This window comes from Gracilinanus agilis, chromosome 4 (genome assembly GCF_016433145.1).
Source record: "Gracilinanus agilis isolate LMUSP501 chromosome 4, AgileGrace, whole genome shotgun sequence".
Lineage (NCBI taxonomy): Eukaryota > Metazoa > Chordata > Mammalia > Didelphimorphia > Didelphidae > Gracilinanus > Gracilinanus agilis.
In genome coordinates this window covers 265,479,242-265,495,351 of record NC_058133.1, presented here as the reverse complement: position 1 = coordinate 265,495,351, position 16,110 = coordinate 265,479,242, and the positions used below count along the sequence as shown (strand labels likewise).

Genomic DNA, 16,110 nt, shown 5'->3' with positions numbered 1-16,110 from the left:
ATAGTATGGTATGGCATGACATGACATGATATGATGATATGTTACATTCTATACAATGCTCCACAAAGGCTCGCGAATAACAAAGGAGTGATCATGAAAGGCTTTTTTTGACACGATAAATTTTAAATTGGAGGTGGGGGAAGCAGATGCTGCTAGGCGGCTCAGTGGATTGAGAAAACCAGGCCTAGAGACAGGAGGGTCCTGGGTTCAAATTTGGCCTCAGATACTTCGTAGCTGTGTAATCCTGGGCAAGTCACTTGACCCCCATTGCCTAGCCCTTGCTGCTCTTCTGCCTTGGAACCAATACATAGCATTGATTATAAGAAGGAATTTTTTTTTCTTTTAAATTTAAATTGTGCAGTAAGGACATGGCTTGGTAGAAAGCAGCCAAACAGTCATTTCAGGTAGACAGGAAGAACAAACAGTAGTAGTAAAGGGTAAAGCATTTGAGGTATGGTAAGGGGACCAGTCTATCTGGAGGAGAATGGCAAGGAGACGAAGGATACTAGACGCCTCAGTGTCCAAGAACCAAGTTTGCACACACCTATGATCACAAAATGCAATTGGAAAAGTCAAGTAGGACCACTCCACAGAGGGCCTTGGAACTTGGAAGTTAGATTTGAAGGTATGTCTGTCAGATGATAGGAAGTCGGGTATGTTTGAGAACAGAGGTATATTAATGAAAACAATGCTTGAATGTACTTTTTGACCCAATGGGGTTGGAGTAAGTTCCGAGTGAGACCTACTTACCTTTTTAGACATGGCAAATGTGTTGACTTGACTATGCTTATTCTTTTTTTTGCTTGACTATGCTTATTCTTTTTNATGTGTTGACTTGACTATGCTTATTCTTTTTTTTGCTTGACTATGCTTATTCTTTTTCTTTTTTTAGAGGGGAAAGGGGAGCCAATGATAGCATTATCCCTAAGAAAAGAGGATCATTTAAGTATTTTTAAAATATATAGAAGAAAACAGAGACAAGAAGAACAACTCTGAAAGTCACATGTTGAATTTATTATACTTTTAAAAAGTGAGCTGTACATGACAAGATTTGAGTTTCGTATATATTTCTTATTTTCTATTTTTGTATATTGAAATTAATTTGGGAGGCATATTTGTGAATTTCAGAATTTTAAAAAATTACATAAAAATTGAAAATGGTATTTGAAAAAGATTTCAAAGGCATTGTATAAAATGAATTAAAGTTGGAGAGAGACTAGAGTCAAGAGATCATTCGGGTGACTGTTCCAGAGGTTGAGGTCTGAGGCAATGAAGGCTTAAAGTAAGAAAGTAGCAGCCACTGCAGAGGAAAGATGGCAAGAGGTTGGGGTAGAGAATGAAGGAGGAGAGATTGGAGTCAAGGATAATAGGAATTGACAGTGTGAAGGGGCATCCCCAGATGTTAATGTGATATTAGTGCACATAACAAACATCAAAGGTTTTGCTTTTATTTTTATACTCTTCTAATTAGGCCACAAGTGAAGTATTTTTTTCTCCTTCAGGATGCCTCATTTTATGAAGGGCATTGACAAATCAGCTAGATGGCTCAGTGGATAGAGTGCGAGACCTGGAGACAGGAAGACCTGAATTCAAATCCAGCTTTTTAGGCATTTATTAGCTGTGTGACTCTGGGCAAAGTAACTTAATCCTATTTGATGTCATTTTTTCATCAAAATGAAATGTCAAAGGAGCTGGAGAAGGAAATGGCAAACCACCCCAGTGTCTTTGCCATGAAAACTCCAAATGGGTGTCATGAAGAGTCGGTGGTACTGAAAATGACTGAATGATAACAACATTGACAAGCCAATGCATCCAGAGGGAAAGATAGGGATTTGCTACCATGAAACTGGAGGATTCGTTATGAAAACTAGATGATATTGAGCCTGGCCTTGTGGGGCTTATGATAGTTGTCTTGACGTTTTTAAAGGACTGTTGTGTAGGAAAAGGATTAGGCTTGCTCTGCTCGGCCTCACAGGGACAGAACTAGATATGGTAGTTGAAAGCTACAATGACAGACTTGGAATCCATAAGAGGAAAAACTTTGTAATTAGAGCTGGTCAGAAGAAAAATAGACTCAATTGGATTAAGGAACCAGAGATTCCATAACTCAAGGTAGATGCAAATCATGGTCTGGAGGAAGGAATGAAGATATTAAGACAGGATGATGATGAATTCCAGAGAGTTTTGAAGTGGGAAGAATGGGCCAGCTAGATGCCTCAGTGCATTGAAAGCCAGACCTGGAGGAGATAGGAGGTCTTGGGTTCAAATTTAGCCTCAAGCACTTCCTAGCTGTATGACCTTGGCAAATCCCTTAACTCCAAGTGCCTAGCCCTTATTCTTCTGTCTTGGAATGGATGCTTAGTATTGATTCTAAAATAGAAGATAAGGTAGGAGGAAGGAGAAACAAAGGAAGGAAAAAAGGAAGGAAGGAAGGAAGGAAGGAAGGAAGGAAGGAAGGAAGGAAGGAAAGAAGGAAGGAAGGAAGGAAGGAAAGAAGGAAGGAAGGAAGGGAGAAAAGAAGGAAGGGAGAAAGGAAGGAAGGGAGGAGGAAGGGAGGGAGGGAGAGAAGAAGGGAAGGAAGGAGAAAGGAAGGGAGGAAGGAAAGGAAGGAATTGGAAAGAGAGTGGAAGGGAGCCAGCATGGTATAGTGAATAAAGAGCTAAGGAAAGCTGGATTTGAGTCCTTTTTCTAACACAGATTGACTGAGTGACCCTAAGCAAGTCATTAAATCTCTCTTTGCTGTAGACAATTCTCTAAGAATAAACGATACAAAGAAGGTGATGACCTATATTGATGGGAGGAGTTTCCTCCCCTGGGAGTTCCCTATATCAATGAATTCACAGATCTAGTCCCTAACTTATCCTTTTAAGTGAAAGTTCATAAGGAGCCCATGTAAATATGGAGGCCAGTAGTATGTTTTATCTTGGGGAGGACAAAGGACATATTTTCTCCTTTTCCCCCCAAAACTTACCAGCTTCCCATATTCAACCCAAGAACTGATGTCCAAGGTATACAAAGCCATAATTTAAAAGATCCTACAAAGTTGGACATGCCCGAGATGACTGAACAACTTCCACTTATTAACAATGCATCAAAAATCTCATGTACATGCATAATGAGAATCACATTGCAAAGGGCTAGATGGCACAATATTTAGAGTGCCAGATCTGAAGTTGGAAAACTCATTTTCCTGAGTTCGAATCTGGCCTCAGACACATCCTAGCTGTGTGAGGACCCTGAACAAGTCACAACCTCCATTGCATAGTCCTTTCCACTCTTCTGCCTTAGAATGGTTTGATTTTTATAAAAAAACCACTACTACATACTTTCACAGAGATGGTGGTGAGTAATAAGAAGGGGGCATCCTTTGTGTATTGGGGAGACTAAGGAGACTTTCCCGAGCCCCCATTCATTCCCATCCTACTCTAAGAATTCACACATCACAATATTCCCCCCTCCCTGGCCAATTTTTCTTAATTGCAACTGATTCATTAGGAGCCAGGATGTCCAGGTAACTTCCTCTGGGGGGCAGGAAGGAATTTTCTAAGCTTCTGGTCATGAATAACTGTTATAATGGGACTTTTAGAATTCAAACCAGGCTTTTGATATTCTCTTTGACTAGTTAACATGCCTTGTTCCTTTCTGGTGTTAAACTCAATTCTTTCAACTGATATTTCTTGGAGACCCCACTATGTTGGGAGAGCCTACCTTTCCAAACTTAGCTTCCATTAATCATCTGCCTGATTGGAATCCTCCATTTCAGCCAGAATTGTTGTTGTTCAGTTGTTTTCAGTCATTCCCCATTCTTCAAAACCCCATTTGAAGTTTTCTTGGCAAAGATACTAGAGTGGTTTGCCATTTCCTTCTCCAGCTCATTTTACAGATGAGGAAACTGAGGCAAGCAATGTTAAGTGACTTGCTCAGTGACACACAGCAAGCCAAGGGTCTGAAGTTAAATTGAACTCAGGTCTTACGGATCCCCAAAGCTATGCCTAACAATCTAGATACAGGATGAATTGGAGATGATAAACAACCGAGGAAAGGCACTAGAATTAAGAGGGACTGGCTACAACTTGCAGAAGGCAGCCAGGGAAGCCAGGCAGCGGAGATGAGGAGGGAAAGCCTTCCTTGGACTGGGGCACAGCCAGTGGAAATGCCTGGAGTTGGGAAATGGAGATGAAGTTTCCTATTCAGGGAACAACAAAGAGGCTGGTACCAGTCCCTGGACAACAGAGCCAATGTGAATTAGTATCAGTATCTATAAAATGAGGCCAACCGCTAGCTTTCTAATGCTAGCATTGCCTTCCCTCTGTTGATTATTGCCACTTGATCCTGTATATACCTCGTCTGCACCCAGTTATTGACATGTGGTTCTCCCCACTAGACTGGGAGTTCCTAGAGAACTAGGGCTGTCCTTTGCTCTTCTACCCACAATGCCTATAGAGCACATGGTAGGTGCTAAAAAAATGCTTATTGACAAGCTATCTCCCAGGGCTGCTGGGAGAACCAAGTGATCTAGTGTATTTGAAAAGCAATTTGAAAGAAAATCTGGGGCCGGCCTCTGACACACTCACTAGTCATGAAGACTTAACTATACTATGCCTCAGTTTCCTCATCTGTAATAAGAGGGAGTTGAACCTAAGGGCCTCTAAGTTCCCTTACAGCTCTAAATCTGTGCTTCTATGATCCTATGAGTCTCCATTTCTCCAATCTGTAAAATGGGGTCCCTCCTCACAGGGTTGCTGTGAAACGCAATTAAATAAGTTAAATGAAGAAATACATTAAATATTTACATTTGCAAATATATTTAAATTTACATTACATTTACAAATATATTACATTAAATAAATAAAATGTTCTGTGAACCATAAGGCATGGACCCAATATTAAGGACTTATGAGGATGGGATGGTGGAGAAACAGGGAAAACCCTGCTGGGGACTAAGGGGGAAAAGAAAAAGAAAGGCAGAGGGACCTAGAGACAGGTAGTGGTTGCCTATAGAGGCCCACACAGGATGCTTCAGCTCTTGCCCCATTCTCTGGTCTTCCCGCCTTTTTCTTTGTTCTGCCATTTGCAGAATCCTGCATTCCAGAGAGCCTCTGGCCAGTCATGCTCCCTCTAAGAGAAACAGGAGCTCTCCCTCCTTCCCCAGCTTTGTCATCCTGCCGCCCAGAGGTTCGAGGAACAGGTCCAAGCCTTGTTTTGTAAACTGGTATCCTGGGTATCCCGGATGACTGGGCACCCCCTCCTCCCTGCCAGGGGGCCTGGCTCAGCCCCACTTCCCTGCATTCATTTCCTTTAAGGCTCAGAGGCACTAGGCGCTAGTGCAGCATTTGCTTTTAGCAGTACAAGTTTGAGCAGGAAATGAATTGGGTAGATGAGGCCCTATCTGCTCTAACACACTGGTCTTGATAGGCCCTTTGTGGTGGGGCTTTCCAAGAACTCGAGGAGCAGTTGAAATAGATGAGCAACATTTACAAGAAATGCTCCCCCCGCCTTCCTCTCCCCGAGTCCCTCCTCCACCCTTTGGAGAACCATGTTAAGCCCAAATCTAACAAGATAAATGACTCCAAGGGAACACGACCTGTCTCCATTTATCCCGTGCCTCCACAGGTCAGTTATCCTTGCTTTGACTTCCTATGTGGGGCTACAGCTGGAAAGGCCTGCAGGAAGTTATCTAATCCAACCTTTTCATTTTACAGATGAGAAAAATGCAACCCAGAAAGAATTAATTACCCATGGCCACACAGTTAATAAACATCGAAGAGGTAGGAATTAAATTGTATTATAGCAAGGATCTCAGAGGGCAGCTAGGTGGCACAGTGGATAGAGTGCCAGGAGCTAGAAAGACCCAAGTTCAAACATAGCCTCAGACATGGACTAGCCATGTGGCCCTGGGCCAAGTCACTTAAGCCTGTTTTTCTGAGTTTCCTCATCTATAAAATGAAGGAACTGGATTTGATTACCTCTAAAGTCCCTTCCAGGACAGCTAGGTGGCACAGTGGATAAAGCACCAGACCTGGGCCAGGAAGACCAGAGTTCAAATCTAGACACAGAACCTTACTAGCTGTTTTACTTTGGGCAAGTCTCTTAATTCTGTTTGCCTCCGTTTCCCCACCTGTAAAATGAGCTAGAGAAGGAAATGGCAAACCACTTCAATATTTTTTGCCAAGAAAACTCCAAATGGGGTCAAAAAGAGTCAGCCATGAGCGAAACACCTGAACAACCAACAAACAATAAACGAAGGGACCTCAGAAAGCATCTAATACAAACCTCTCATTTTATTGAGAAAATAGAAGTCCATCCTTTAAGGCCCAGATCAAGAAAAGCATCTTCTTCTTCATGGAGTTCTTGCTGATCAGCCCAGCTCTACTAAGAATTCACTGTCACACACAGTAGTTATTTGGGTAATGTTTTTTTCTCTACCATTAAATCACAAAAAGATTTAAAAGATTTATTCTTATTTTTTAAAGACTCAAGGCCTACAATCTCATATGAGGTTTCATGGATGATTGTTGTTGTTCAGTTGTTTTCAGTCATGTCTGACTCGTCATGATTCCATTTGGGGTTTTCTTGGCAAAGATAGTAGGTGGTTTGCCATTTCCTTCTCCGACTCATTTTACAGATGAGGAAACAAGATTGAGTTAAATGACTTGCCCAACGTCATACAGCTAATAAATGTCTGAGGCTCATGTCTTGAACTTGAACTCTTGTCTTCCTGACTCCAGGCTCAGTGCTCTATCCACTGAGCCATCTAGCTGCCTTACCTAATAATGAGCTGCCATGGCCCAAAACTTCATCAGCTGGTGATCAACCTGATAGCAAGAAACTCTCTGCCTGTTTAGCTACAGGGGTCCTTGAAAATTAAGTGGTTTGTTGGAGGGACCATAACAAAAGTCTGTAACAAATTAGTACTCAGTAATCATGGAATGCTTGAACCATGTCCTTCAAAGAGTCTTAGTCATGGAATAGCTGCCTGAATTAACCTCTCAGTGCCCTAAGAATCTTTTTTAAGACTTCAAGTGAGAGCAGCTAGGTGGAACAGTGGCTAGAGTACCAGGCCTGAAGTTGTGAGGTCCTGGGTTCAAAGTTGGCCTCAGGTACTTCCTAGCTGGGTGACCCTGAGCAAGTCATTTAACCCCCACTGCTAGACAGATGGTAAGGGTTAAAAAAAAAAAAAAAGCAGATATAGTGCCAAGCTATCTTCTTGAGTTCAAATCCCACCACAGATAATTCCTAGCTGTATGACCCTGGGCAAGTCACTTTATTGGCCTTGGTTTCCTCAAATGGGCTAGAGAAGGAAATGGCCAAGTACTCCAGGATCTTTGCCAAGAAAATTCCAAATGCGGTTACTGAGAGTTGGACAACTGAATAACAATGACATAGTGGGGCTGAGGGGGATGTAGTCATGTCTAATTACCCTGGAACTGGTCTGGAGCCATATTGTGAAGTTTAAATGCTGAACTGTGTTTTTTCCTAAAGGCAATGAAGAGTGCCAGGATCAGACCTTTTTTTGGTTTGACATTTTTGGAATATTAACTTGGCAGCTGAGTGGGGGAGATGGATAGGGCATTAGTCACTAGATTTTGGGAATCAGGGAGTCAGTGAAGTTCATGTCTAGGCTCTAATCATTATTGGCACACGACCACGGGCCAGTCCCATAACTTCCAAGCAATCATACATGAAAAGGACTTTTTCAAACTTTAATGTATTACACTAAATGTTATTATATTCCCTAAGGGGGACAAGGTAAATTTGCCTTTTTTTCCACCTGAACATATGAATCTGTTCCCATCACCTCCATCAGAAGACACCCTTTTGGAAGGCAGGGAAAAATAAGAGGTGTAAAAACTGACCCCATTGAGATGCTCCCAAACTCTCAAACCTAGAGGACCAAGAAACCCAGGGAAGTGGGGTAGATCCCAGATTAATTCTACTTCCTCACCTAAAACCACATTAAGGAGTAGGGTTGCTAGGTGGAGGATCAAGCCTACCAGGTAGACAAAAGCTGCCAATAAAAAGGCAGGGACAATGTTGAACCCAAGCATATCATGGCCTGGGCCCCAAAAGGCCTGTCAGGAAGGTATTTAGAACAAGGAGGGAGGCTGGGACAAAAATATCCTGAGCCCGTTTTGGCATCTCTAGTGACCATTCACCAATACACGGAGTATTTTGACCGTTCAAATGGGCCCATGAATTCTAGAGATCCACTTTGCCAATATCCATCATAACTTACCAGAAATGATAAATCATTTTTTTTAAAACCCTTAACTTCTGTGTATTGGTTCCTTGGTGGGAGAGTGGTAAGGGTGGGCAATGGGGGTTAAGTGACTTGCCCAGGGTCACACAGCTGGGGAAGTGTCTGAGGCCGGATTTGAACCTAGGACCTCCCGTCTCTAGGCCTCTCAATCCACTGAGCTACCCAGCTGCCCCAGATAAACCATTTTAGATGGAGTTTTCCTTCTCAAACGAGAGGGTATAGCCACTACTATACATAGTTTGTTATATTGTGGTACTCCCCTTGCCCAGCATTTTTTGTCATTCAGTCCTCTTGTGACCTCAATTGGGTTCTTGGCCAAGATATTGGAGTACTTTGCCATTCTCTTCTCTAGCTCATTTAACAGATGAGGAAACTGAGGCAAATAGGGTAAAGTGACTTGCCCAAAGCTAAGTATCTGAGGTCAGATTTTGAAGTGCTCTGTCCACTCCATCCAGCATTCTTGTGTGTTTAAAACCTGCTCAGCCCAGTTAGATGTTTTTCCTTCAGCCTTAGGATTACTTAGTGAACACTGCGTTTGGGCGGAATGGATCAATGGTGAGAGCCATTGGTTAAGACAAAAGAATTTTTTTTATTTAAAAACAGCATGTATAAAAAAAAAATAAGATCTTCTTTAATCCCCCTGTACAGTATTACACTTAAAACCAGCAGGCTACGTGCTGTTTGACAACAGCCCCAGAATATGGAAGGCGAGCATACACACCACATACAACCACCCACCATCCAAGAAGGGTTATATACACAAGCAATGCCCCTCCCCCATTACCCATGGAAACTAGACACATGTGTGCAGGTGAGGGGAACAAAGGCAGTCCCGTCCAGAAGCTGCAGACAGCTGTCTGGCCCGGGTCCTTCTACTCCATGCAGTGCTGAGGCACATACAAAGCATTGGCTGTCCCCTTGTCTTCCCCCCCACATACACATCAATCCCAACTCCCAGAAGGTCCCCAAGTTGGAGGAGAGAAAAGAAAAAGAAAACCAAGACGGGCAGCTGTGGAAAGCTGGAAGAGGTTGGGGAAAAGAGGGGGTGAACAGGCCGGGCACCAAATAAATAAATAAATAAATACATAACATTGACCTCCAGGTTAGGATGTGGTTTTCTTTTCTTTTTTTTTTAACCCAAAACAAAACAAAAACAAAAAAATAAAGAAAAACAAAAGAAATAACTTAAAAAGGCAAAAATTCAATCCCCCCCAAAAAATTTCCAAACAACTACAATCTTTTTTACACTAATATGCCAAATGTACACACACATTTACAGTTTTTTTTCCTGCTGAGTTGCATTGTCTGTGCGATTTTTTTTTTTTTCTTGAGGTCTTGGCTTTGAAACATTTAAGTAACAACCAAGGAGGAAGACACCAGTTCTAAAGTTTTACTAGAAGGAGGCAGAGATTGGGCAAGGTGAGGTGGCTCAGTGTTTGGCCCCACAGCTTCTTCCATGGCACCTTTCTTAGATGGGAAAGGGGGGTAGAAATTTGGGAGGAGGTGAAAGAAGAGAGAAGAGGGAACCAAACCCAGGCAGATTTTTTTTTTTTTTTTTGGAGAAGCAGCAGGTAGAGGGCAAATTCCAGTATTTCTCCCAGCACAGCCGGAGTCACCACAGAAGGCACTCTGAAGAGTTGGAAGGGGTGACAGTGACGAAATACAATGTTATTCAATTCAGTCCTATCCTATTTCTCCCCCCTCTCCAACCCTTTCTACCCCCCCACCCCCCACCCCCCCTATTTTTTTTTTCTCGAACCCTCCCAGCATTCAGTAGAACTCTATTATGTAGGAAATCAGTCTCAGCCCAGGGCTGAAGAAGCCTCCAGGATTCTGCAGTGTTGGGAAACACTGGTAACCTGGGGCAAATGTTAAGGGAAGGAAGAGGCAGAATCCTTAGAAGTTGAGGCCCAGGCCACCTGGGGATGGAGTAGTTCCTCCTAGGTAGGAGGCAGCCTCCAGGGAGCTTGGGTCTGGAATGAGCTATGAGTTGTTCCTGTTAACAAGCGAGGCCCTGCTTGATTCCAAGAGTCCTTAGTTCTTGGGAAGTGGGAGAAGGGAGGAAGCTTCCCCTGCCTCTCTGCCCCGTGGGGAGGTGGAGGGGTTGGGGTGGAGCCTGAAGAGAGGCTATTATTTGCTGGACTCTGGTATCAGGCTGTGTAGGTGGATTTCTGCTGTCTCCTGGGGCATGAGCACATCTTGCATCCACGGATGGCTCTGGATCTCTTCAAAGGATGGTCGATCTGATGGTCTCAGAGCCAAGCACCACTTAATGAGATGCTGACATTCTGCATAAGGCAAGGGAGGCAGGTGGTGATTAATAGGAGTGACAACTCGGCTTAGCAATGCAGTCTGCCCGCTTTGGGATAGGACTACTGGTATAAAAGGCCAAAACTGGGTGTGGTGACCCCCTAGCCTAATGAGGCTACTTCTACTGGAAGACCAGCCCAGTTCTTTACTTAAAAGGGATTAATTAACACATGCATCCTTCAGATGCCTTTGTGGAAAAAAAAATAGTATCTTCCCTGGAGTCAATCTTGGCAAATTTAAATTTTTGGGTAAGCCAATCTAAAGACCCATCTAGCTCATAATTCCGCCCCATCAGAAACAGCAAGGCCTTTTTTTAGATGATGTACCAATAAGATAAATTGGTCATTCATGGCAGAAACATATAGCATATAACTTCAAAAGACAACTCTCAGGGCAGCTTGGTGACTGTGGATTGAACCAGCCTTAAGAGAAGTTTTGGCTTCAAATCTGGCCTCAGACACTTCCTAGCTGTGTAACCTTGGGCAAGTCACTCCTACTGCCTAGCCCTCATTGTTCTCTTTTGCCTTGGAACCACATACAGTACTGATTTAAAAAAAGAAAAAGACAACCCAGAGCCCTTTGAAAGCCTCTAACTGCCTTTAAGTTTCTTTACTCTGGGGCACTGTATCAAGAACTAAAAATATTAGGCTTTTATAATATAAAAAATGAATAATTTAGAATTAAAAAAAAGTCTTAATACACTCATTTGTGTTAAAGGTGGCCCACTGATGCTAATGAACAAACCATGAGCTATTCCTTTTAGTTTGGAAAGAAAGCAAAACAGACTAGTTTCTTCCTGGGCCCAGGTATGAAGTATCGAGTCATTGTGTTACAACATCCCCAGAGGTCCCAGGCATGTTCTGAACCATCTATACAAGTAGCTTGACAATATATCCATTTGGCTTTCTTGATTCTGATTCAAAGATTCTTACAGTTCTAAAGGGAACAAGTTCTTTTATGAACCTGTATCTAAATAATATCTATCTAGAGATGACACATTCACATATAGAAGGTGTCTAAACAAAGTTGCTTTCTGGTTGTCTTTTTTTAAAGTTACCTGAAGAGATTCTTTGCCTGAAGAACACTTGGCCTCGGATAATTTCCTCATCATGTTCAAAGGGAATATCGCCACAGACCATATCATACAACAAGATCCCCAAGGACCATACTGCTGCAGACCTGCCATGGTATCGGTGGTAACGGATCCACTCTGGTGGACTATACACCCGGGTCCCTGCAAAAGACACCATGGGAAATTAGTAGGGAAAACATACCTTTTTTTTTTTTTTTTTTTTTTAATGGCACACATAGTTACTCTAATCCAAGTGTTTCATACCAGACATTGTGGGTGCTAAGTGTTTGTTAAGGATTAATAAAGGGAGTAGGTGGCTTATGGTATTTCCCGGATGTCTAACAATAAACTCAGGTTCCTTAAAATTTTGCTTCAAGAAATGGGGCTTTTTTTGTTGTTTGTTTATAGAGGTGGCATGGATAGATCAAATTTATAAGCTAGAACACCTACAGGAGTCTGAAACTAGCTCTGCTCCTTTTGGGGATAACTGAATCTCTCAAAGCAGAAACATTCACATTAAAAACAATTAAAAACTTCCAAAAGACAATTTTAAAAACCATTTTGAAAATCTATGACGTGACTTCAGATGTATAATTGACTTGACTTCACATGTATAATTGATTTCCTATTATTTGCCTTTCTCAATGAGTGGGAAGAAATTGGAGCTCAAAAAATTTTCCAAATGGAAGTTACAGCTAGGTGGTTCAGTGGATAAAGAACCAGGCCTGGAGGTGGGTCTTAGGTGCACACCTAGCCTCAGATAATTCCTACCTGTGTGACCCTGAGTAAGTCACTTAAGCTCCATTGCCTAGCACTTACTAGTCTTCTGCCTTGGAAAAGAGACTTAGTATTAGTTTTATGTTTTTTTTAAGTATAGACATGTGTATGTATATTTAAATAATGTGTAATGTATATATGTCATATATATAGAAAATGAATTAAAAAGAATTTTTTAGAAAAGAAAATCCATTACTACATTTTAAGTTCCTTTCCCTTCTGGCACTGTATCAAGAACTGTATATATAAATAAGAATTTAAACTTTCAAATAATTTAGGGTGTTATTTCAGACTTCAACAATTAAAAAAAAAACTTTTCTAACATTAACTTTGTGATAAAGTAGATGTAGAATTCCATTTTACGGACAGGGAAACCAAGGCTCAGAAAGGTAATATGATTTGACCACATTAAGAGAACTGGTAAGGAAGGGACCCTTGTGTGCCTCAGTTTCTTCTTTGGTAAAAGGTTATCTGGACCAGAAGACCTCTTTAAGCCTCTTCCAAATCTAAATACCAGAGCTCTCCCTCCTGCTGTCTTCAGGGGACCACCCACAAAAAACAAAAAAAAACAAAAAAAAACCCGCTGTAGGTCTTAAGGAATCCAAGCCATTTACAACCAACTATTCTCAAAACTAAATTCAAATGTTGCCACAAGAGTTATTTTGACTCTTATCCAAATTGGTTCACTTCCATGACATCAGAAATTCTGCTCCCAAATTCTTGTAAATGCTTTTATGCCCAGAGCATGTGCTTAACCTAAGCTCACGCCCTCTTCTCCCAGCTACCTCCTCCACCTCCTCCCCAGGCAGGAAGAGTAGGCTGAGGTCAGAGCAGTTGGGCTGGTTTCTAGGCCACGTGATTCCTGTTTACAAACTTTAGGTTGTAAAAAAAAAAAAAGCACCAGCAGCACGCCCCAGCTTCTTGCTCACCAGGGGGCAGCAGAGGCTTGGAAAGGTGGGAGGGTCCTGCCAGCCATTAACTGTGAAATACAAAAAATGCAGCCCAGGCCCAACATCTTCCAAGGGCAAATAAACAGAAACCGCGAGCCAGAGTCACAGGTTTTGAAAGTCAGCAGTTTTGTTAGCTTAAGCCTCTCAGATGATTACCCACCCTCCTATTCTTTGATGTCAAGTGTAGGGAAGCTCCCACATTCCTCCCTGCTGCTGCAGAAAAGGACCAGCCCCAAACCCCTCCCCTTACCCTAATGCCTCTATCTGGCACAGGGAAAAGGGGGGGGGTTGTAAAAGTTGTGAGATCAAGTGGGGGGAAGGGGGGGTGAACTAGTTTTAAAATCTGCAGATCTAATTTCACAACATTCATCCCCGGACTGAAAAACAAAAACAAACCATTACCACCTTTACCAGCAAAATGAATAATTTAGTGAAATGACAAGAGCAGTTTCTCCTTCCTGATTGACTCAGCTAGATCAAAAGAAAAATAAATCGAGACCACCCACAAGAAACTACCAGCAAATTCCTCTTCTCTCCAAACTCCCTTCTCTCCTCCCCATGGCACCCTACAACCCCCGCCACAAACCCCTCGATTCGGGGGAAACTGGGTCAGTATTTTAAAATCTGAGCTGACTGAGACTGAGACCCCAAATGGACTGGGAAAGTTAGGGAGGAAAGCCACTAGTGAGATTCTTGCTCAGAGGCATTACGGGTTCAGAGCAGAAACTTGTTCCTGATAGCCAGTAAATCCAGGCTTATCAAGGTCCTAAAGGCTCAATTACTTGGTCTTCCCTAAATACACAGGAGGGGAACTTCAAAGGTTTGGATATCTTTTTCTTCCACCCCCCACCCCCCATCCCCAAGCAAGTCCCTTTGCAGGCAGCCGGGATTTTCTTCCAGCAAGGCAAGATGACCTTTGGAAAAAGGTCGGAGAGAAAAGCAGCAAAGGAGGCCCCTTGGGATGGGGACAGCTCCAGGTCAGAATAATGCTGCCAGGTCTAGCCCAGCACCTGCCTTTTCCCGGTGTCCAGGGGATTTCCACTCACCATCAAAGTCAGTGTAGACCGTGTCCTTAAGCAATGCCCCGGATCCGAAGTCAATCAGCTTGAGCTCCCCTCGGTTAAGGTCGATGAGAATGTTTTCATCCTTGATGTCTCGGTGCAGCACCCCACAACTGTGGCAGTGCCTGACAGCCTCCAGCACCTGCCAAAAGAAGCTTCGGGCCAGCTCCTCCTGCAGGGCTCCCCTCTCCGTAATAAAGTCAAATAGGTCCTGGACGGGATCCGGACGCTCTAGCACTAGGATGAAGCTGTCGGGCCTCTCAAACCAGTCCAGAAGCCGGATGACCCCAGGAAACCCCGAGCTCACTTTCTTCAACAGGAGGATTTCCATGGGCACTCGGTTGCCATTAGGCTGCGAACAAAATTCATGGGAGTCAAGAGAGGTGGGAGGACACTCAGGGGAGATACAAGGGATAGAGACACTATCACCTCCCCCCCCCCAAAAGATTGCAGTCCCAGGGGCTTACCAGCTCCCCCCAGTCTGAGATCCTATCGCGGTCCACGTGCTTGATAGCAACCTGCAAAATCCCCAAAGAGAAGGACCTCAGGTTACTGCCTAACCCACTCCCCCGGCCCCTCCCCCGCCCAAAGAACACCCCCCAGCTCCTCTAACCACCCACTTTGAGCCAGGGATTTCGGGAAACCGGGGAAGCGGCGGGGTTCTGGGAGCAAGAGTTAAGGAGGGGGATCCCCGGCGTTTCTGAAGCCCACTTACCGGTGCGCCATCTGCTAGCCGGGTCCCTGAGTAGACAGACCCAAAGCCACCGCTGCCGAGCAGCGGGCCCACCTGATACTGCTTCTCCAGGGGCTCCTTTTCTTTCCCTAAGGAGGAAGAGGCACCGTCGGTGACTATTTGAGGCAGCCCCCTACCCACCCATCCATCCGTCTGCCTGTCTGTCTGTCTGTCGGTCCATGTATTCATCCATCTACCCAACACTCCCCGCATCGCCTCTTCTCTCCCGGTCTGTCCTTTCCCCAAGTGTCCTCCTTTTCCTCCTCCTTGCCGGGTCTGCAAGCGTGCGCCACCAACCACCCACCCCCCCACCCCGTCCTCCTCTCTCGGTCGGTTTCGGTCCGGTCCAGGTCCCCGCCCTCCACGCTGGGGTGGGTCCTCCCTTACCGGGTGGCAGCTTGGCCGAGTGCAGCTCCCCGCAGGGCCCGGAGCACAGGTGAGCCAGGGAGTTGATCTTGGACAGCAGCATCCCCGGGTACAGGGGTGACAAGACGATGGAGCGGACGCTGCCGGGCAGAGGGTTGGGGAGCGGCCCGGGCTTGGGGTGGGGGCGCTGCCGGGGCGGCTTGGCGGGATCCGTGTGCTGCAGCAGAGCCCGCGGCGCTGCGGTGCGGAGCTCGCCGCTGCGGAAGCCGACCGGTCGCTGCTGCTGCTCCAGCTCCTGCGGCTGCTGCTGCTGCTGCTGCTGCTCCTGCGGCTGCTCCGGCTGCTGCGGCTGCTCCGGCTGCTCCGGCTGCTCAGGCTGCTGCTGCCGCCGCCGCCGTCTCAGCCTGTGCTGCTGCCGCCGCCGCCGTCCCCGCTGTTTCTTAGACTTCTTCCGCCGCCGCCGCCGCCGCCACCACCGCCGCCGCTTCTGCCGCCGCCACCGCCGCCGCCACCGCCGCCGCCGCCGCCGCAGACGCCCGGCTCTCCCGGCAGCCAGGAGTAAAGGGGGCGTAGCGCGCGGG

The 16,110-nt window shown here is 44.9% G+C and overlaps 1 protein-coding gene across 1 annotated transcript; it reads right to left on the bottom strand.

Moving 5' to 3' along the window:
* Positions 1-10,015: 10,015 nt before the first annotated feature.
* PIM1 (Pim-1 proto-oncogene, serine/threonine kinase) lies at positions 10,016-15,794 on the bottom strand. Its single transcript, XM_044672192.1, has 6 exons — positions 15,551-15,794; positions 15,146-15,252; positions 14,898-14,948; positions 14,416-14,782; positions 11,628-11,804; positions 10,016-10,548 (listed from the first exon to the last, which is right to left on the bottom strand). The coding sequence occupies exons 1-6, from the start codon at positions 15,630-15,632 to the stop codon at positions 10,391-10,393; spliced, it is 942 nt and encodes a 313-aa protein (XP_044528127.1). The 5' UTR covers positions 15,633-15,794; the 3' UTR covers positions 10,016-10,390.
* Positions 15,795-16,110: the final 316 nt, after the last annotated feature.

Coding starts and splice junctions, on each gene's coding strand:
- PIM1 (XM_044672192.1), bottom strand. CDS start 15,632: ATGCTGCTGTCCAAGATCAACTCCCTGGCTCACCTGTGCTCCGGGCCC. Junction 14,949..15,145: donor GGCTAGCAGATGGCGCACCG/GTAAGTGGGCTT, acceptor GGGATTTTGCAG/GTTGCTATCAAGCACGTGGA. Junction 10,549..11,627: donor CAGGCAAAGAATCTCTTCAG/GTAACTTTAAAA, acceptor TGCCTTATGCAG/AATGTCAGCATCTCATTAAG.